The following is a 21,597-nucleotide window of genomic DNA, read 5'->3' on the forward strand; positions in this document are numbered from 1 at the left end:
AGTTTAATTGTAATATGTCTTATTTACATTTATCTGCAGAGCTCACCTTGCCATCCATGTTGTCCTGTGGCTGGCTGTGCTTACTGTGGCAGGTACGTTCTCTGAAACCCTGTGCTTTACGCTTATTCCTTTATTTTTTATTTAACCTTTGAAGGGAGTTCCATTGAAGAGTCATTCTAACCCTAGTCTGCCGGACCATGACTAGCCCACCCTTACCCACAGTACTGGCAGACATGGGTTATGGAGCAAAGCACAGAACACACATACACACACACACACACACACACACACACACACACATACACACACACACATGCACACATCAGAACAGAGACTCCCCCCCTTCCAGACATGTAGCTATTAAACTATGGACCAGGAAGTGAGCGTGTCATAATTTCCATATCAGATCATTCAATTCAGTGGGGATGTTATAGTACAATGAAGACTGCAACTCTTTGAGAAGAGAGCATTCCACGACACCTGTGTCAGTAATCCACCAAAAATAGAAAGACAGGATACTTTATTTTACCCTTGTGACACCATCCTGATCTCACAAGCTCACATTAACTTCATTTTTATCTGAGAGGAAATTGTTGTGTTACAACAGTCAGAACAACAAGAAGGTGAAGCTAGGGACTAATTGTAGTAGGTACATAGAATACAGAGTATGTAAAATACACACACACACACACACACACACACACACTCTCAGTATGACAACTGAAAAGTTATCAACAGCAAACTCTATGGAGCCTGTCCTGTCATATGATCTACATACATATACTGTATATAGCCTGTTACGCATACAATTCATGGAACTGGATGCTGGTCCTGTTCCAAGCGATCTATTGTAGTTAGATATCGTGCCATTGTATAGTGCCACAGCATGGGGTGACACCACAGAAAAGAGTGACACTACAATACAGTGTGTTTGTTTTTGGTGGAGGAGTTCACATAATGGTGTAAGATCTCATCTCATCTCCCCTGGCCTTGCGAGATAGATCGCATCACTTTATCTGGAAAGACTCTCCAGGTTGTTTAGCATTAAGAGACACTTCTTCATGGTGTATTGAACATGTTTCTAAGGGCTTCTTCACACCAGACTCCAGCCCTCTTTCCCCTTCCTAACAATAGCGTGCTTGAGTGCACATTCTAACCAGAATCAGAATCCGTTTCTGTTATGGTTGTTTGTGCGTCTGTCGTTCTGTACTGCAATGTTGCATGCTGATCCAAAAACAAATATCTGCCTCGGAAAAAGACAATAACCTATCATCAAATCTGATCTAATTCTGTCAACAACGTGACCTTTAAACGTTAAGCCTGCAGGTGTGTGAACAGTGTTTACTTAGACTGTGGGAGTGATCTGCGGGAGGTGTTTCATATGTGGGAGTGAATGAGAGTGAGAGTGTTCTGTGATTGTGTGGAGGTATGAGGGTGAATGAGAGTGAGTGTGTTCTGTGATTGTGTGGAGGTATGAGGGTGAATGAGAGTGAGTGTGTTCTGTGATTGTGTGGAGGTATGAGGGTGAATGAGAGTGAGCACGTTCTGTGATTGTGTGGAGGTATGAGGGTGAAGACAACATATTAGAAATTCAATCACAACGGTTGTGTTAATGCTGAGTAAACAGACTTTGAGAGAATTAAAAGCGGAACTTTGTTCTTGAATGGGATTGTTATGATAAGTCTGAAAAGGTTGTGAAACCAAAGTTGTCCTTAAGCCCGACTCTTTATAATTTTCACTGATTTCGATTCCAGTGATTCACACGGCTAACATTTTGTCAAACACAACCACCGAAGCCTCAAACCCCTATTTAACTATTTCCCTGCTATGCAGGCTATGAAACATAGCAATACATCCTCATAGCAACTGTCAATCAATACTGCAGGTACCCAATTCTAACTAAAGAAAGTAGAAAACTATCAATGTGAGATGGTTACTTTCCATTATTTATTGATTTCAGTCAATGTTTCAGTCAATGTACTGTAGATTTCAGCCAGTGTTTCGGTCAATGTTTCAGTCAATATAATTTGTTAAATAACACGTTAATCTTCATCTGTTTTTATGCTTCTCCTTTTGTTCTCAGCAGCCGAGGTTCCAACAAGCAAAGGCGTTCAGGGCACAGTGGGCCAGGAAGTCCTGCTGCACTGCAACTGTAGGGGCAGAAATGAGAACCAATTTGTTAATTGGCAGAAAGGTGATGATGCCCAAGTGAGCCACTATAAAAAAGGGGACATTAATCCTGAGAAGAATCAGCATCCCCAGTACCAGGGCAGAGTTCAACTCTTCCTGCACCAGGACAAAGACAACTGCTCTGTGCTCCTCTTCAACGTGACCGTGGCAGACCACGGGACGTACCGATGCAGCTTCTACATGGAAAAGGTTTATATCTACAACCACATCACTCTGGATGTATCTGGTGAGTCAATTCATCCATTTGTTCGTTCATTCATATTTTATCTTTTCATCCATCCATTCATTCATGTACAAATAAATTATTCTCATCAGCGGATTTAAACCTTCAAGAGGTGCTTGCATCTTAAGCCTAATTTATGAAAAGTGTCGCTCGACGAAGCATAAATTGGGCTTCAGTCCTGGTGATTACTGTTGGCCATGCGCAGACTGAGGAACATTATGACCCACATCTCCACACCACACTACACTTCAGAGGTGGCCAGAAAAGTGGACAATGCTTGTGGTAATCAATATGAACTGGTTTTAAACTCCTCAGTATAAATACTGGCCACCCGCACCAGCTTTTGGGTGGCGTAGCTGACAATAGTGTTAATGAGATGTTTTTTATTTTTATTTGACATTTATTTTACTAGGTAAAATCAGTTGAGAACCAGTTCTCATTTTCAATGATGACCTGGCCGTCAGAAATAAAATACATACCTACATATAACATATGAACAAAAAGGATACATATAGGAACATATAGATGTGGCCACATGTAAATCAGAGGTCCTCAGATCATACCCAGCGATGGGCAAGTGAGGGTGGAGGAAATACTGCTGAGCGGCGTAGTAATACCTGTTAGATTTAGAGAGAACATTCACACTCACAGCTTTCCCTTCTACATGTGTGAAACGGTCAATCACTATGTTCCCATGCAGGTCATGCCAATAGTGAACTCCTGCTGTAGAGAAAGGCCCCACCTTGATATAAGGTTGGTTTAGATGTATGGATAGACTATCTGAACGTCTCTGGCAACGTGAGATGCACTTAGCCCTGACTTCGGGCCATGTAAATCAGTGATCTGTGGACATACTCAATGTCAAGGCACACCACTGCTACCTGCTTTTCAGGTCTGACACCTCTGCTACCGTCAAAGACATATTACTGCAACCAAAGACACTTCCTTGTAAACAACAGTAGCCTACGATAGGTCCACACCTCTAGTGAAGCCGATCCCAGGAGCAGCTGAGAGTTGAGAAAGTGACAACAAAGTGTGACTCTGCTTATTTAGTTACTAATCACTCCCTTCTCTACGGCCCAGCGAACTACAGCGTGTGCGTGGACCAGATCCCGGTGCAGCCTGGGGCCGGGGGGAGGGAGTATGTCTGCCAGGCCTCAGGGGGCTTCCCAAAGGGCACTATCAGCTGGAACTATGAAGGTAGTCTTAAGAACTCCTCAGGAGAAACCGCCCACCAGAACCAGTCCACTGGACTCTACCAGCTAAGAAGCCACCTGATCTTGCCACATGATTGGAATCGAAAGCCCCAGTGTGTGGTGAGAATTGGACCATTCAACTCCAGTTCTGACTCCAGCTGCAGCCGAGGTATGTAGACATAGGTCATAAAAGAGTCATATATGTGGCCCTGGTTAAGATTTAACATTATTGAAAAAATGTAAACCTAAAGATATGTTTGTCTGTTATTTTTCTCCCTTGTGCATTGGGCTAGCCGTGAAAAAGAAGCCCACAACAACAAGTTGCAAATACCCTGACACTTACTGTACGTATGAAGATGTGCACATGCTGGTGAAAGCAGGAAAAGCTAGAATATTCACTAGTGTCACCCAAGTGTATTAGCAACTTGAGTTGTTTCTAATACTATCATGCCCTGAGAGTTAATGTGTGGTGAGTGAAATGGAAAACCAATGCTGGCACAAGATTAATTAATTCAGGGGTGCCAAATCGTTAATCAGTGTAGCACATCAGATTACTTCTGGGAAAACCCAGACATACCAAAACTACAGGATCATCCTGAGACAGCGGATAGAGCTGGTAGTTTTTCAGAACCATTCAGAGCCTTGAAACTAAAAGGATCAGAGTTCATTCATTTTAGGGCACACGACAATTCTGCACCCATAGTTACAGTTTGGTCGGCAACCCCATTCACAATCCCCAGATCCGTCCGCCTATCTCAGCAGTTTCAACTCTGATCTCAGTTTATGTTGATGTAAGTTTATGTACTAAGTGGCAGTAGCTCAGGAGGTTGAGTAGCCGTCTGGGAATCGGAAGGTCCCCGGTTCAACTTCAGCTGTTCCCGACAGCGTGTTTCAAAGTGTCCTTGAGCAAGACACTGAACTGACAAACAAACTGCTCCCCAGGCACCACTTATTATTGGAAAAGAGAGATCAATGCAGGTTGGCCTACTGTGCTGTAGTCTGGGTCTGTTCTGTAGGGCTGCATTATTCTCTCTTAAGCAGCTATTGTGTTTTGAGTGTGCTATTCTTACATTTTGCCTTCAGCACTCGATTATGCTCTTAGTCCCTTGTTTTAGAAAGGAGATGCACAATTATTATAAGTTGCTTTGGAGAAAAGTGTCAGCTAAATGACTGTAGTGTAATAATTATGACAAAAAATTATAATTGCGAGTATTTGCCTGATATTGTAATTGTGATTATTAAGTGTGATTAATATTTGATATTTTAAATAAATATATTGTGGTGCCACAACATATTCATGTTCATATATAAAAAAGCTGAACAAAAATCAGAGATGCATGCTGTCCATCTGCTATCTATCAGTGAAACTGTTCACAGTGCACTCAGCGGGAAGCTTTTTACAAACCCTAACTCTTCACATAAAACATGATTTATGTTATTTTTTGTAACTTAAATGTTTATTGATAGTTTTGCAATTTACACAGACTCATGGATTCACAATAATGAGAACATTTGTGAATTCACAAAAACAACAACAAAAAATAATTAAATAAAAATAATTATATACATAATAGGCCTAAAGATAATGCAGTGACATGCGGGCTTCCTCTCTCATTCACATGCAGCGTAATACAGTATTTACAATCCTGATGATTTGTGGTGTCTTTCTTTTTTATTTTTCACATTATTCCTGAACATGATTTATGTTTTCTGTTTTTATGCTTCTTTTTTTCAGTAGCCGGGGGAAGCAGTGCTCAAGGTACAGTAGACCTACATGCAGGTGTCAGCTGTCAATGCTATATGCTGGAAATATCTTGTTAGTGCATTGTACTGTATAGTTAAGGCTGTGGCATTTGAATTTACTGTATTTTGAGGCTTTTTACAAACCCTAACTCAAACATAATTCTCTAGTACATAGAAAGGTGTGCTTCATCTCTTTGAAACATAATGTATTTATACAAGCACAAGAGTAGTGACCCATGACCTCTGGCCTGCAGAGGAATGACAGATACTGTACCAAACGACAGCTTTCCCGCCTGCGTAGTGAGATCCACACTCCATCTGACCTCAGCTTTCTGGGCTTTCTGGTTAAATTCACCAACACATGCTAGGCTCCTTGCTCTGGTCCAGGACGTCTAGTGAGGTTTTTGTGTCATGTGTATTTCAGCTCTCACGCCCTGTCAGGACAATATTCTTCCTTACCTCTTTTCACTCTGTCCACTCGTCTTTAGACCTCAGTTATTCACCGAAGTGAACACGGTTTTTGAACGATGAAAGTCTTTTCTTTGTCTATGTTTTCCTGGCTACTCTGGTAGTAAGTGAATAGTGTTGCAGGGAAAAGGTAGAAGAAGAAATGGACACCCGTGGAAATGTTCTATTTAAATGCAAAAAAGTGCTTTTTATACAAAAAGCGGGGGATGGAAAGTCATGCCACTGCGGAGAAAAGCCTTTCATCGTCCGAAACCCGCCTTCACTTCAGTGAGTAACGAAAGCATATTACTTCTGTAGATGAGTGGAAGAGTGAAAAGTGGTAATGAAGAATTCTATTGTCCCCTAATACATCCATGATTGTCCCTGACAAGGGTGTAAGTGAGAGCTGAAACAGGGATTACGCCCCCAAAAAACTCACTATACGTCCTGGACCAGAGCTAGGTCGGCTCCCATGGTTTCCGAGTGCCGTTGAGGCCGAGATGTTTCTTTTCTCTCGGATCGCTCTCACCCCATCGGCCACACCGTCTCGCCGTGCGGGATTCCGTCTGCTGACGGCTTCTCTGCCTCCTTCTGTCTTCCATCTCTTCCCTCCAGAGAACCCTGAGGACAGCCAGAGGAGAATGATCGTCTCCTCCGTCTCCTCCTGCCTGCTGCTGCTGCTGTTGGTGGTGCTGGTGGTGGCGGGCGTGCTAGTCTGGAGATCGAGACGCCAGAGGAGGGTAAGGACGAGGGTTCAGCCCGTGTTGTTTTGGGGTTTTTTGGTCCCTTTTGCTCTGCTTGCACATGACCTCTGACTGTACTGAACACATTAAAATATCACCCACACATTAACACATTGTACACACAGTGTATATAATATACACACATCACACAGCATTTTGTATTTTGCCATTTCTTTTGTCATTTGCACTGTCCTGTCTTTGCGCTGTCCTGTCTAGTCCTTGCACCCTGTCTAATATTGTCTACCCATCTGTGTTATTCACCAAGTGACCAGGGCTGCGTTTCCCAAAGGCATCGTAGCGCTACGTTCATCGTAAGCTACGGCGTTCATCGTAGCGCTACGATGAACGTAGCGCTACGATGCCTCTGGGAAACGCAGCCCAGAACAAATTCCTAGTATGTATAAAAACTACCTGGCAATAAAACTGATTCTGATTCTATCAATCGAATCAAGGATAATTAACTCCAGAAAGGCAAGGAGCAATACAATGGGTTGCTGGTGCGGAAAGCCACAGTCATGTGATATAGCCAGTAGTATATGTGTGCTCGTGTTTTATGCTGACTGATGTGACACAGTGTGTTTCATTCGACAGCCAACGCAGCCAGAAGGAGAGGAGACGGTGATGGCACCATTTGTCCGAGAACACGCGCCACACACCTGTGTGTGAAGAGCTCGGCCCTCCTTGTCTGACTTGGGCTAAAGGAGGATCAAAGGGAGGTACTATGACTCTGAATGAATGGAAATGAAGCCTGAAACAAAAACGACCCAGATCCTGTGGTCAGCGTTGCAACATTCACTTCAAGTTGTAGCAACATTCTTAATTTTGCCATGACGTTGCTTGAACAGAGTCATTTCTGTGAAATGAACAAGGCAGCACCTCCCCACCTTCCCACTGTCCTCTGGCCAGAGGGGATGCTGATATTGTCCGCAGTCAGAGTGTTTCCTCTCCATGGTCAGTCAGACGCCGCCTGGTCACTGCCCTTTCTTGGTATGATGCCAGGGTGATGATGCTGGCAATACGGGAACAAGGATCAAGAAGTAGACACATTGACCACAAGATAGGGAAGGTTGAAAAGAGGAAGCTTCTGCATATTGAAGATGAGGGACAGCAGTTTGTTTGTGGGAAAGCAGACATGTTTTCACGTCTCTTAACTTTCTAAGAGGGGTTCTCAGTCGTGGCCACATATGTTAGATCTCCCATGAATCTGAATATCTCTGTTGGACTAATGTGGACAGACAATGCATATTAATCAGCATCACTAGAAATGTGCAAGGTTTCACCAAACAGCAAAACGTCCCCTGTGTTATTGGTGTCAACAAGGAGCCCAAGTTGGAAAGTGGTGTAGGCGAGGGGAGCTCCCACATGGCCGTTTAAATGTCAGATGGGGTCAAGTGATGCCACAGGAGGAATCGGTGTATGGAAGTGATCCTTCTCAGAACCCTTTTAACTAGACCATTAAACTGTTTGGTTTCAGAGAAGATACAATGATTCCAGATGTATTCTATCCAGAATGCTTTGAGCGCCTGACAGAAAAATCCTCTTGCTAATCACTGCTCCAAACTGCTGGCCTTGTGTCATGTGTTACAATTAATTAATCAGAATGATCAGGCTCTAGGTAGAGAGATGGTCAGAATAGAGGTCAGCTGGAAAGGGTTCGAACAGGGAAGTGGATGGACGGACGGACGGACAAACGGACGGATGGACCGACAGACAGACAGACCGATAGATAGATGGATGGATGGATGGATGGATGAGTGGATGGATGGATGGATGGATGGATGGATGGATGGATGGATGGATGGATGGATGGATGGAGCAATCGTCAGACATACTGTAGGACTTGGAAGAACATGGACCAAAACAAGAATGTTTCCTTTAGAATTGACTTCAAGGTACTTTTACTCACAAAGCTCTAAGTGGCATATAATTGTGCATCAGCCAACAAGACCCCTTTATGTATTTATGTATCATTTAACTTTTAAAAATTTAATTTTGCCCTTTTTTTTTTTTTTTTACAATTGCGAAGCACTTTGAGCCACATATAATGTATGAAAGGTGATATATAAATACATGTTTATTATGATGATGATGATGATGATGATTATTATTATTATTATTAAGGCAGAGGCTTATAAATGCAGTGAAACTGTAGGCTGGTGTTCAGGGTGCATTTCTGAACAGAGAGCATTGAACTTGATTTGCTGTGTAAGCCACTGCCGTGGGGAGCCTCAAAACATATTTGTTTGTTTTCCCAGTGCGATCAGTGAACACAAGTTATTTATATCCCACGCTTTATACATTTAGAGATTAACTTTATTACTGCCTCTCTCTTTACTGTGACTGTGAGTGAACTGCTGTGCTGTTCTGCAAGCTGCTGTGTCTGCTAAATGACTGCATGTAATGTACAAATAATTATTGAAAGCATATTCTATTTGTAATATAAATATTTTTTGGTGTTGACCTTTTTCAAAGTATTGTATGTCGTGTTTAATTTTTGTAATGTGAATAAACCGCAAGTGCAAGGATCTCTGTGCTGCTTTCAACGTTTCACAACTGTCTTCATGAAACGTCACAGTATTGTCATGTTTTGTAATTGTGTACCAAAAAACTATACAGGACATTGCTGTCTGTTGTGCTCAAAAGCTGATGAATCTGTGCCTTTTACAAGGAGGAATACAAGGATGTATGGAGATATTCTGTTGGAAACCTGTAATAAGATAATCATAGGTTACTACTTGCTACTTGGCACTGAAGGTATGCAATATACTGTTGACCGAAATCTGAAATAAAACAATGTGGTATAATCACAGCGACTATTCATCATCAATGTTTATTTTGTTGAGCTCTAATATTTCTAAACAATTGTAAAGATAACATTGACAGTCTCTACAAGCTTTACACAGGACTGACTTGACAGATGGTGTAACTTACAGTAGACTATACAATCTTCATTAACAGCATGATTTAATTATGCCAATTATGTATTAAAGAATGCCAATGACTTTTTTGTTACTAGTTCATTTAAGAAGGAAAGAACAGGGCAAATCTCTGACTGTGTTGTTATCCTATAGCTGTCACACCAGGATTTTGTCTTTTGTACTTTTCCTTGCGCTGTGGTTGCAGCCAGTTTCTGCTTAAAAGGTTAACTCTAACTTGATAGTTGAATGTGTTATCACTGATATAAACACCAAACTAGTTCTTTAACCCTAACATGATAGTTGAATATGTTATGTGCTGTCTGGTCTGGTTATATGCACTGATGTGAAGTTGATCCTGATTAACAGATCTGCCAAGTGATTAGACTTCCTGTTTTAATTGGGGGTGTTCCAACGAGAGCAAAGGTCACTTTCATGACTCGCCCTCCTGAATACTAGGGGAATGCTGGGGGATATAGGGGAAGTACCTGCCTATAGTATCTACCCACTTATCACATGGGTATCACTTTCACAAATATGATAGTGACTTGATTTAAAATTGGTAAACTTGACATCAACAAGCTACTGTACTTGGCGTTCTTTATAATCAAGAGAGTCAGCAGTGGAAATATAAGGTGCATTGCTCTTCCTGGTCTATTGCCTGTGGGTGAATGGAATAACTATTGCGCTTAGGCTGCTGTTTTTCCCTTTTGACTGTGATGGGAATGGGAATTCCCAGAAACAGTGTGTGACCTGTAGAGAGTGAGAAAGCTTTAAATAGGTCTGTAACTTCCTCAGCCTCTGACGACAGGTCCGATTGTGCAATCTTCTGCCGATACTGGATTTTCCCCTAATATTCTCATTCTTTAGAGAATGAAACCAGATTCCCTGTATGCACTGGCTTTGACACATGAGACACAAGTGGAACTCAAATGGAACACAACATAAATGTACACTCAACCACAAAGTGAAGAGCACTTCTTGTTATCTGAGATATGTGGCCAAGAGTGTCAGAGAAGGCTAAACGGATCCTTCATTCTAGACATGCAAGTTCTGTGTGAGTGAGCAACGTTTTAGAATTGGTTGCTGCCATTATAGGCCCTAAATCTTTTCACCAACAAACTTTAATACAATATATTTCCATGATGAACTGTAATGATAGTGTCAGTAGCCGATAAGTGAAGACTTTGGTGTGGTCCCTAAGAGCTCCTGTGAAGTTCTGGTACTTTCCAGTCAACATAGATAATTGTTAACCCTGCCTATTGCTTAGTCTTTTTCTACGTCAGCATATTGCTGGAGAAGGACAGAAGATTTCCAGATAGGAAACCAGTGCACAGTGAACCTGTCGTCCACCACCTGTGATGTGTGTCGTCAGTGTGTAGCCTACAGTTGTTGATTGTTGAATGAAAACTTAAAAGCAAATTATCAGCTAATGATCGTGGATCTCCAGAACATCCAGGAGCTACCCACAACTGGGCTTCAGAACGGGCGTACTATTCAGAGATCCTCATTGCGCCTGAAGCACAAGCCTGTAAGCGCATAGCCAATCAGTGACGGCAGAAGTAGAGAGCGCAGATCTGAATTCTACAACCAAATCCCACAGACCGACTTATCTAACGGCATGACTAACTTTGTCACAGTTGGTCACATACATATGTGATCTAGCCATAACAGTTACACTTTTATCCAAAGCGCTTTACAATGAAGGCCTCTCATTCACCCATTTGCGCACACACACACACACACACACACACACACACACACACACACACACACACACACACACACACACACACACACACACACATAAATGGTGGCAGCTGCCATGCAAGGTGCTAGTCTGCTCATTGGGCGCAATTTGGGGTTGTGTCTTGCCCAAGGACACTTCGACATGTTGTCGGGAGGACGCGGGATTCGAACCGCCGACCCTTTCAATGGACGACCCGCTCTACCTCCTGAGTGCACATTTCCATGGTAACAACACCACTTGAGGATTGTGGGTAGTGTAGTATTTCTCAATACTACCGCGAATAAAACGTGATTTTCTTAAAACAAATATCATATGAACTTTTGGCTTCTATCATAAGGACTTCTGGTCACGATTCGTCTGATAAATTATTAGCTGGGTTCATGAATTCTCGAAATATAAGGATAAAAAAAGCCTATGGGAAATTAACATGCGATGCTAATGTAGTGGAACCTCACTGACAAGCTCTTGTAGAGTATAGACAAAACACGCCAACTTTATTTTCAGGGCACACGTGTTGCCTGTTCAACAGCCCAACTAGAAATCTAGAAGTCTAGAAATGAAATGCTATTGGAATGTGATGTCGTGGACTTTGTTCTTATGATTGCAGTTCTTGGCTTTCTGACTCTGTCCACCAGGTGCCAGTAACACATTTCTGACTCTGTCCACCAGGTGCCAGTAACACATTTCTGACTCTGTCCACCAGGTGCCAGTAACACATTTCTGACTCTGTCCACCAGGTGCCAGTAACACATTTCTGACTCTGTCCACCAGGTGCCAGTAACACATTTCAACACGGCTGAGCTCGCGCGACAGGAGGAAGTGACTCGTCCGGGAAATGACTGTTCTCCCTGTCGTCGTTGCTTTCACTGTTTTGATAGCAAGATGTCTTTAGTGAGACGACATTTGAGGATTACAAACAATAAATTAAGATTCATTCAGACGGTAAGATTATCATCGCGCAACTAACTGGATTTCAGAGACCAGAGATCCATCTGTCACCTAGCTAGTACAAGCTTACCGGCTGCTGCGAGCTAACTAGCTACTAACGTTAGCTAGCTCTGGTCCTGGTCATTAGCTAGTGAGGCGGCGAGAAAATAATATTATCTGTCGATACTGAAGAGCAGACTGAGTGAGACAGTGAAATGTATGGTCCATGAAGACCTTCCCGCCCTGGACCAGAGCTAGAAGCGAGCCTAGCAAAACTATGCTGTGCACCGATGCTGATATGTAACGTCATCCATCAAAGCCGGCTGTTGTTCTACCTGTATCTTTCTGTTGTACTACTAATACAGGTGAGTGGACACCTGTCATGCCAGACGTCCGTCGCTACATAGTCCCAGTTTCCAGCCCCCACCGCCATGGGCCATCGAAGAAGAGGGGCTGCCGCCCACTGCCCCCCGGGGACCAAACGGGGCTCCACTTGTGACAGACCCCCAGCCCCGGACCCGGCGGCAGCTACCCGCGCCCCCTCCAAGCACAGCGTCTGCATGGTATCGGACTTCTTCTACCCCAACATGGGTGGCGTGGAGAGCCACATCTACCAGCTCTCCCAGTGTCTTATAGAAAAGGGCCACAAGGTGGTGGTGGCCACCCATGCCTACGGCGGCAGGAAAGGGGTCCGCTACCTGACCAATGGGCTGAAGGTGTACTACCTGCCCCTGCAGGTGATGTACAACCAGTCCACGGCCACCACCTGTTTCCACAGCCTGCCCCTGCTGCGCTGTGTGTTCGTCAGGGAGCGCGTCACCATCGTGCACGCCCACAGCTCCTTCTCCGCCATGGCCCACGATGCACTGTTCCATGCCAAGACCATGGGCCTGAACACGGTGAGTTGCGACTTCCCGACGCTGTCTGGGAGAATCAGGTTTAAAGCTGCGTTCTGTGGCTTTATTTTACAAATAAATTCCGTTAGATGACAGGTAAGAGACTTGTTTACAAATGAACAGCTGAAATGAATGGCCAGAGCCATATAAGGCACGGGGGGCGGAGCAAAGGCACGGGCCGGCTATTGACAACATCGGCAGAAATGCTGGCATAACAACAAGATGGGCAACCGGTAGGGATGAGTCATTGAAGTAGGACGCTATAAGATGTTAAGGCTCAGTTAAATAATCTGATATCGGGTGGTTCTAATTAGTTTTGACAGTGTGAATAAAATCAATGATTGCAGCTTTAACCCCAGTATCACCCTAGCCTTCAGGATCAGTCTTTCCTGACAGCCCCAGTTCCCCTGGTGAATGAACAAGGTGCTTCTATCCTAAGTGGGGAAAGGAAGTGGGAATAGGAGTAAGAGAAACCGGGCGGGGGTTGGGCTGTGGCTCAGGAGGTAGAGCGGGTCGTCCAGTGACCGCAGGGTCGGCGGTTCGAATCCCGCCTCCGCCCGACGACATGTCGAAGTGTCCTTGGGCAAGACACTGAACCTCAAATTGCTCCCATTGAGTAGGCTAGCACCTTGCATGGCAGCTGCCACCATTCATGTGTGTGTGTGCAAATGGGTGAATGAGAGGTCTTCATTGTAAAGTGCTTTGGATAAAACTAAAGTGCTCTATAAGCGCAGTCCATTTACCATTTACCAACCGAGAAACAAAGGACGAGATGGAGATTAGTGAACTGTGGCGTCTGTAAAAAAACAAGAGTTTAAAAGCTATACAATAATGTTGTAAATCAATCAGTATGGCTCCCGTTGCAGCAATAATTCTGACGTCTTCAACTCTTGCTTCTCCGTACAGTCCTGGCCCTGTAGTTCTTAGATGGTCCTACAACTTTAGTATTCTCTGTGAGACAGATGCTTGAAGATCTGGCCCGTCCTCCTGCTCCAGGTGTTCACGGACCACTCTCTCTTCGGATTTGCTGATGTGAGCTCGGTGCTGACCAATAAGCTGCTGACGGTGTCGCTGTGTGACACCAGTCACATCGTGTGCGTGTCGTACACCAGCAAGGAGAACACAGTGCTGCGGGCGGCGCTCGACCCGGAGATCGTCTCCGTCATCCCCAACGCCGTGGACCCCACAGACTTCACCCCTGACCCCTCCCGGCGCCCAGAGGGGATCATCACCATAGTGGTGGTCAGCCGCCTCGTCTACCGCAAAGGTGAGTGAGTGTGTGAGTGTGTGAGTGAGTGAGTGAGTGAGTGAGTGTGTGAGTGTGTGAGTGTGTGAGTGTGTGAGTGAGTGAGTGAGTGAGTGAGTGAGTGAGTGAGTGAGTGAGTGAGTGTGTGAGTGAGCGAGCGAGCGTGAGAGTGAGCGAGCGTGAGAGTGAGTGAGTGAGCGAGCGTGAGAGTGAGTGAGTGAGCGAGCGTGAGAGTGAGTGAGTGAGCGAGCGTGAGAGTGAGTGAGTGAGCGAGCGTGGGAGTGAGTGAGTGAGCGAGCGTGGGAGTGAGTGAGTGAGCGAGCGTGGGAGTGAGTGAGTGAGTGAGCGAGCGTGGGAGTGAGTGAGTGAGTGAGTGAGAGTGAGTGAAAGTGAGTGAGTGAGCGTGAGAGTGAGTGAGTGAGTGAGCGAGCGTGAGAGTAAGTGAGTGAGCGAGCGTGAGAGTGAGTGAGTGAGTGTGAGAGTGAGTGAGTGAGCGTGAGTGAGTGAGTGAGCGTGAGAGTGAGTGAGTGAGTGAGTGTGTGAGTGTGTGAGTGAATGTGAGAGTGAGTGCGTGAGTGTGCGTGAGAGTGAGTGAGAGTGAGTGCGTGAGTGTGTGTGAGAGTGAGTGAGTGTGCGTGAGTGTGCGTGAGAGTGAGTGAGTGAGTGAGTGTGTGAGTGTGTGAGTGTGTGAGTGAGTGAGTGAGTGAGTGAGTGAGTGAGTGTGTGAGTGAGAGTGAGTGAGTCCGTGAGTGAGACTGAGTGCGTGGACGGACCACTTTGTGTAGGACAAGAATGTGACTCGTATGGAATGTGGACTGCGGACTGCAGATGATCCACATGCGTCTGTGTGCTGCTAACTGACGGGTCCCATGTGTCCCTGCAGGTATAGATCTCCTTGGTGGCATCATCCCAGAACTCTGTCTCAAACATCCCGATCTTCACTTCCTGATTGGAGGGGAGGGGCCTAAGAGGATTGTGTTGGAGGAAGTGAGGGAGAAATACCAGCTCCATGATAGGTAGGGAGGTATATCACAGCATGTGTGCCTGGATTGCTGTTGTAGTTCAGGCTGATTTTATAGTCTGTGTGTGTGTGCGTGAGCACGGGTGCGCGCATGTGTGTGTGTGTTAACCTGGGTTGATCTTGTATGTGTTTGCCTCCCAACCCCGCCAGGGTGCGTCTGCTGGGGGCTCTGGAGCATAAGGACGTGAGAGGGGTCCTGGTGCAGGGCCACATCTTCCTCAACACCTCCCTGACCGAGGCCTTCTGCATGGCCATCGTAGAGGGGGCTAGCTGTGGCCTGCAGGTGGGTGCTCGCTGAGTTTAAGTGGACGGGCCACTTCTGCTGAATGTACACCCTCTTAAGATATTGCTTTTCTTCACTTTGCCTTCAGCACTGGATTATGCTCTTAGTCACTTGTTTTAGAAAGGAGATGCACTTGTGAGTTCTGGCGAGAAGTAGTACACTGACGTTTCCTATGTTAAGTGCAATTATTGTAAATCGCTTTGGATTAAAGCATCAGCTAAATGAATGTAATGTACACCATTTGGAGACACTTGCACCTTGATCGTTCTGTTGATAGCGAGAAAGAGTAATTGACGGTAAATAAATGTGGTAGTTCAAACAGTATTAGCTCCCTTATCTGTTAGCTAATGAGTTGACCTTAGCAAGGAAAATAGCACACATTTTTACAGTTAATAAGTTACAGAAAGTTATTTTTGCTTGCAATAGAACAAGGTGTCTCCTAAAATGACGAAGGCCTCCGGTTTTGTTTACATTCCACAGTTTTTGACATATGCCCTTTCAAAATAATAATACGGCCTATTATGAACAAGCTGTTGTTTTGGGGCAGTAGAGCAGACATGGTCCAAGTTCTTTTTGCCACAATGTAGCTGTACCGGCTTGATTTACTGGGACTAAAAAACAACAAACCTACAAGCCATGAGGAGGCTGAAACCGGCTAGGCATCTAATTGACACGTCTGTAGGCTATGGGCTACTTGCCAGATGAATGACGATTGATCCACAGGTCCGTTGCAATGATAATCCATGAGTGTTTATTCATACCACAAATAAATCCAAATGCACAATTGCATGAAAGATCAATAAACGGGATACCTTGGCAAGCGCAACCATTAACTACGACGACGATGACGGTCAGAAACTTGTTTGCTCTCACCGGTAACAAACACCCACATGTCATCAGGACCATACACACTATATAGACAGGTAATCAATTTCCGCTCTACTCACAGGTAGAGCCACCTACTGCGCAATACAGGGAACTGCTACCAAGAACCCAGTTACACGTGAGACATAATGCATAGAAATATTAATACATATTGCATACAAAATACAGAAATGCATACAAATAATTGAAATATCAAATATAGCACTGAACCATGCAAATTGGCTCTAACAGTAGCTATAGAGAGAGAGGAGGGAGACAGAGAGGGGGAGAAGGAGAAAGACGAAGGAAGAGAGTGACCAGGGATGAAAGCAAAGCGTGAGCAAAGGACATGACACAAAGTCTGTGTGTGTGTGTGCGCGTGCGTGGGTGTGTGCGCGTGTCTAGGTGGTGAGTACCCGGGTGGGGGGTATCCCAGAGGTCCTGCCAGAGGACCTGATCACGCTGTGTGAGCCCAACGTGCGTTCCCTGTGTGCTGGCCTGGAGTGCGTCATCGCTAGGCAGCGGTCGGGATCCGTGCCGCCCCCCATGTCCATCCACACCCGCGTGAAAGCGCTCTACACCTGGAGGAACGTGGCCCAGAGGACGGAGAAGGCAAGGCCAACACACCCCCCACTGATCTGACATGACTAGTTGGGTATGACGGGTTGATTATGACAGGGTGACTATGACAGGTTGATTATGACAGGGGGACTATGACAGGTTTAACTCCTTTGTCTCCTTCCCCAGGTCTATAACAGGGTGATTATGACAGGGTTAACACATGTCTCCGTTCCTAGGTCTATGACATTTTTGACAACCTGGACCTTATTTACGGCATATTATAAGACGTTTGACTCACCGAGATAACTTTGGTGTAATTCGGAGGCCTGTAGAAGAAATTTAAAATCCAGCGCGAGCCAAGTATATCCATGTAATGGCAGCGGACGGGGCACTGAGTGCAGCTTCTAAAAAATCTATTTTCTGCCGCGAAACGGTTGTTTTCATCAATCTGTCTTTATGAATCGCTAGTTGTGCTTACATAGAGCGAGGGCTTGTTGTGGTTTTTCACATGCCTCTGTAATGTGATCTTTAGAAACGTCTTTAGACACTAAATAGCTTCCCCACTTGCTCCAGCATGCATGCGCACAGTGCGCAGACTGGCTATTCTCCTTCCCCCGGTCTATGACCGGGTGATTATGACAGTGATTATGACAGGATTAACTTGGGTGTCTCCTTCCCCAGGTCTATGACGGGGTGATTATGACAGGGTTAACTGGTGTCTCCTTCCCCAGGTCTATGGAGGGGTGATTATGACAGGGTTAACTGGTGTGTCTCCTTCCCCAGGTCTATGGCAGGGTGATTATGACAGGGTTAACTTGGGTGTCTCCTTCCCCAGGTCTATGACGGGGTGATTATGACAGGGTTAACTGGTGTCTCCTTCCCCAGGTCTATGACAGGGTGATTATGACAGGGTTAACTGGTGTGTCTCCTTCCCCAGGTCTATGACAGGGTGATTATGACAGGGTTAACTGGTGTGTCTCCTTCCCCAGGTCTATGACAGGGTGGTGGGACAGGAAGTCCTCCCCCTGGACAGACGGCTGCTCAGACTGCGGTCTCACTGTGGCCCCGTGGCCGGCGCCATCTTCTCCTTCGTGGCCGTCCTCGACTTCCTCTTCCTGCTCTTCCTCCAGTGGCTGCACCCAGATCGCCTCATGGACATTGCCGTGGACGCCACCGGCCCCCAGGGGCTGTGGAGGAGGGGTTCGGACGACGGTGCAAAAATGACTAAATCTAGAAGTGCCATGAGGATAGAGGGGCCATGTGTGGACCAGACCAGGCTATGACCATAGCACCAACGGCAGCACCAGCCCCGCACTGACGCTACTACTAATGAAGCCTCACTCAAATACTCACAGTAGGATGGGGTTTTAAGCACCATGGGAAGTCCCCCTTATAGGTGATCTGTCGATGCTCAACTAGCTATCAACAAACATGAACATATTAACAGCAGACGTCACTGCACTGTATATATCTGAGGAAGCGTTAGTAGTTTGTCTCTAAGGGCCTCTCAACTTCAGGTGACGGCAGGTTTTCTAGCTCAGGTTAAGAAGGGGTGGACAAGGGAAGGGCTGAGACTCATCTCACACACAGGAGATACAGATACAATCCTGGAGTGAACCTGGGGAATCAAAGCACGCCTTCACTTTAGTTTTGACCGTTGTATTATACTACATGTATGTTCCTCATGTATGAATTGCACTGAACACAGAGAGGTGGTGCTTCTTCCTGCAGTGACACAGGAAGCCAGTGTGCCATTGAGAGAGCAAATATAGCATGTGGGAGGGGGGGGGATCCAGACCTCGACCAAAATCCTTGTTCCCATTTATGCTTCATATCACAGCAAAGTTAACTTTATTTTGTATTAAACTTTTATTTTTATTTTTATGAAACTTGTATTTTCTTTCTTTCGGAGATGTATTCTTCAGGGATTTTGTTTGAGCTGACGAAGGGTGTTGAGCAGGATGATGCTGAGCTAACTGGACCATGGTCTGTTTCAGAGAAATAAAACTACTCTCCTTTATTCTTTGTCCCCTTCTGTTTATTTTATAGGTGATGCTGGGTGACCAGGGTGGACCAATATTCTTTATTATTGAATGTCATATATATCACATCATAGTATTTGAAGCATATTTGGTCAGGAGTATATTGTGACGATTGTTCAGTGATTAGCCCAATGCTCCCTCCTAACTCTAACCTCTGGTCTCTAACCCTAACCCTCTCATCCTGGCACAGTGTCCAGCCCTAATCCTCCTGTCCTAGCAGTGTCCAGCCCTAACCCTCCTATCCTAGCACAGTGTCCAGCCCTGGCCTTGTGTCTGTGTTTATGGGACAAGCGAAAATAAAAAAAACGGTGAATCAGAAGCCAGCTGTGGGAGGAGGGGGGGGGCGTTGATAGGGACGGCATTCCAAGGCCGAGGGCAGTGTGTCCCTGTTAGCATGTCGTTAGAGCTGAGTATTCCCTTATCACAAAACAGGTTTGTCTTCTAAACACGAATAGCCTATTCAGAATCACCTCATGTTTCCAAACAAGGAGAAAGCAGAGTCGTTGATGTCTGTGTACACTATGCAGTGTAATTATTCTTTCTGGATCAGACGGCAGGGTTACCTGACAGTTCTGAGCGATCCTCTTACAAACCACGGCATGTGCCCCTCCCCCCCCCCCCCCCCCCCTAGGCTACGCTCTGATGACCATACCACTGGGAAGCTCTGCATTTCTGAGTTCAGGTTCAGTCTCTGATGTGCTTTCCTCACCACAGTGTCTATGTGTGTTGACCATGTCAGGTCCTTGGTGATCTGAACGCCACGGTACTTGAAGCTGTTCACTCTCTCTACAGGGGTCCCGTTAAGGGGAGTAGTCCCTCTCCTGCTTCCTCCCAAAGTCCACCACCATCTCCTTTGTCTTGCTGATGTTCAGATGGAGGTTGTTTTCCTGACACCACTAGGTCAGGAGCCCCACCTCCTCCAGGTAGGCCCTCTCATCATTGTTGGTGATCAGGTCTATCACTGCTGTGTCGTCAGCAAATTTGACGATGGCATTAGAGTCGATGGTGGCTGTACAGTCGTGCGTGTACAGGGAGTACAGTAGTGGGGACAGCACACAGCCCTGGGGGGCTCCCATGTAGAGCGTGAGGTGGGGGTGAGGTGTGGTTGCCTACCCTCACCACCTGAGGTCTGTCTGACAGAAAGTCCAAGATCCATTTACAGAGGGTGTCGTTTTTCCCCAGGACCCTGAGCTTGGTGTCGAGTCTGGGTGGGGTTATAGTGTTGAAAGTTGAACTGTAGTCAATGAACAGCAGTCTCACATAACCCGACACATTCCCCTTGGGTTTGTATGCGAACTGTAGGGGGTCTAGAGTGCTGGGTAGTGAGAATCAGAATCAGAATACACTTTATTGTCTTACAATGTGCGAAATTTGTCTTGGGCACACACATGCTGTAGTAGACAGTCAACACACAGTTGTTAGTGAGGAGCCACATAGCACCAACAAATAACAATAAATAAACAATGTGATGAAAACAATAAACACAAAACACATCATAGAGCAGAAGATGCATATCACTTGGAGTCCCTACTGTCTCAGCCTGCTCACTATTTATCACTATTGAGGATTTTTATTGAGACAGGGATAAACGACTTGTGAAACCGGTTTACCCTGCACCGGGGGACTAAACCTCCTCCCAGAGGATAGGAGCTCATACTCCTCATGCAGTACATGAGAAGGGTCAGCGACTATCTTACAGGCTAGGAGCGGAGGAGCAGATGTGTTCCTTGACCAGCTGATGTGTTCCTTGACCAGCTTGTCAAAGCACTTCATCACGGAGGTAAGAGCCACCGGGCGGTAGTCCAGTAGCTCTCACCTCCAAGAGACAGAGACCCTTCTCCAGAAACAAACCACACAGCTTAAGTATGAAACTAGAGGTGCTGGCACATTATAATTGTGTGTGTGTTTGTGAGAGAGAGAGAGAGAAAGAGAGAGAGAGAGAGACAGTGATAAAGAGAGTTGGTGTAGAAGTGTTTGTTTAGTGTGAACCCTATCTTTTAAAATGCAGATATCCTAAACGATACCTTGGGTGGGGACGTCTGTGTCTCTGGAGGTAGAGAGGGCTGCCCAATGACCGCAGGGCCGGTGGTTCGATTCCAGGCACACCCTGACCACATGTCGAAATGTCCTTGGGTAAGACATTGAAACCCAAATTGCTCCCAATTACCAGGCTAGCACCTCGGTGTGTGAATATGCGAATGGGTGAATGAGAGGCCATTCTGAAGCACTTTGGATAAAAGTGCTATGCAAGTGCAGTCCATTTACTATACCAGTACTACAACGATCCACCCTCTTAAGCACCTATTGTATTTGAGATTGCTATTCTTGCACTTTGCCTTCAGCGCTAGATTATGTTCTTACTCACTTGTTTTCGAAAGGAGATGCACTTGTGAGTTCTGGCAAGTACAGTACATAGGCTTTTCCTACGTTAATTGCAATTATTGTTTGTCGCTTTGGATAAAAGCATCTGCTAAATTACTGTAATGTAATGTCATGTACCATGACACGCCCTTGGGCGGAGCAGTTCAAGATTTGGCGGGGGGGGTGGGA

The 21,597-nt window shown here is 45.5% G+C and overlaps 1 protein-coding gene across 1 annotated transcript; it reads left to right on the top strand.

The window, feature by feature from the left end:
• The first annotated feature begins 12,036 nt into the window (after positions 1-12,036).
• Positions 12,037-18,979, top strand: piga (phosphatidylinositol glycan anchor biosynthesis, class A). The gene is made up of 7 exons (XM_084442795.1): positions 12,037-12,149; positions 12,500-13,033; positions 14,027-14,297; positions 15,160-15,292; positions 15,448-15,580; positions 16,850-17,056; positions 17,995-18,979. Exons 2-7 carry the CDS (start codon positions 12,566-12,568, stop codon positions 18,286-18,288), a joined length of 1,506 nt encoding a protein of 501 aa, XP_084298921.1. The 5' UTR covers positions 12,037-12,149; positions 12,500-12,565; the 3' UTR covers positions 18,289-18,979.
• Positions 18,980-21,597: the final 2,618 nt, after the last annotated feature.

Source organism: Borostomias antarcticus, assembly GCF_949987555.1.
Source record: "Borostomias antarcticus genome assembly, chromosome: 9".
Classification (NCBI taxonomy): Eukaryota; Metazoa; Chordata; class Actinopteri; order Stomiiformes; family Stomiidae; genus Borostomias; species Borostomias antarcticus.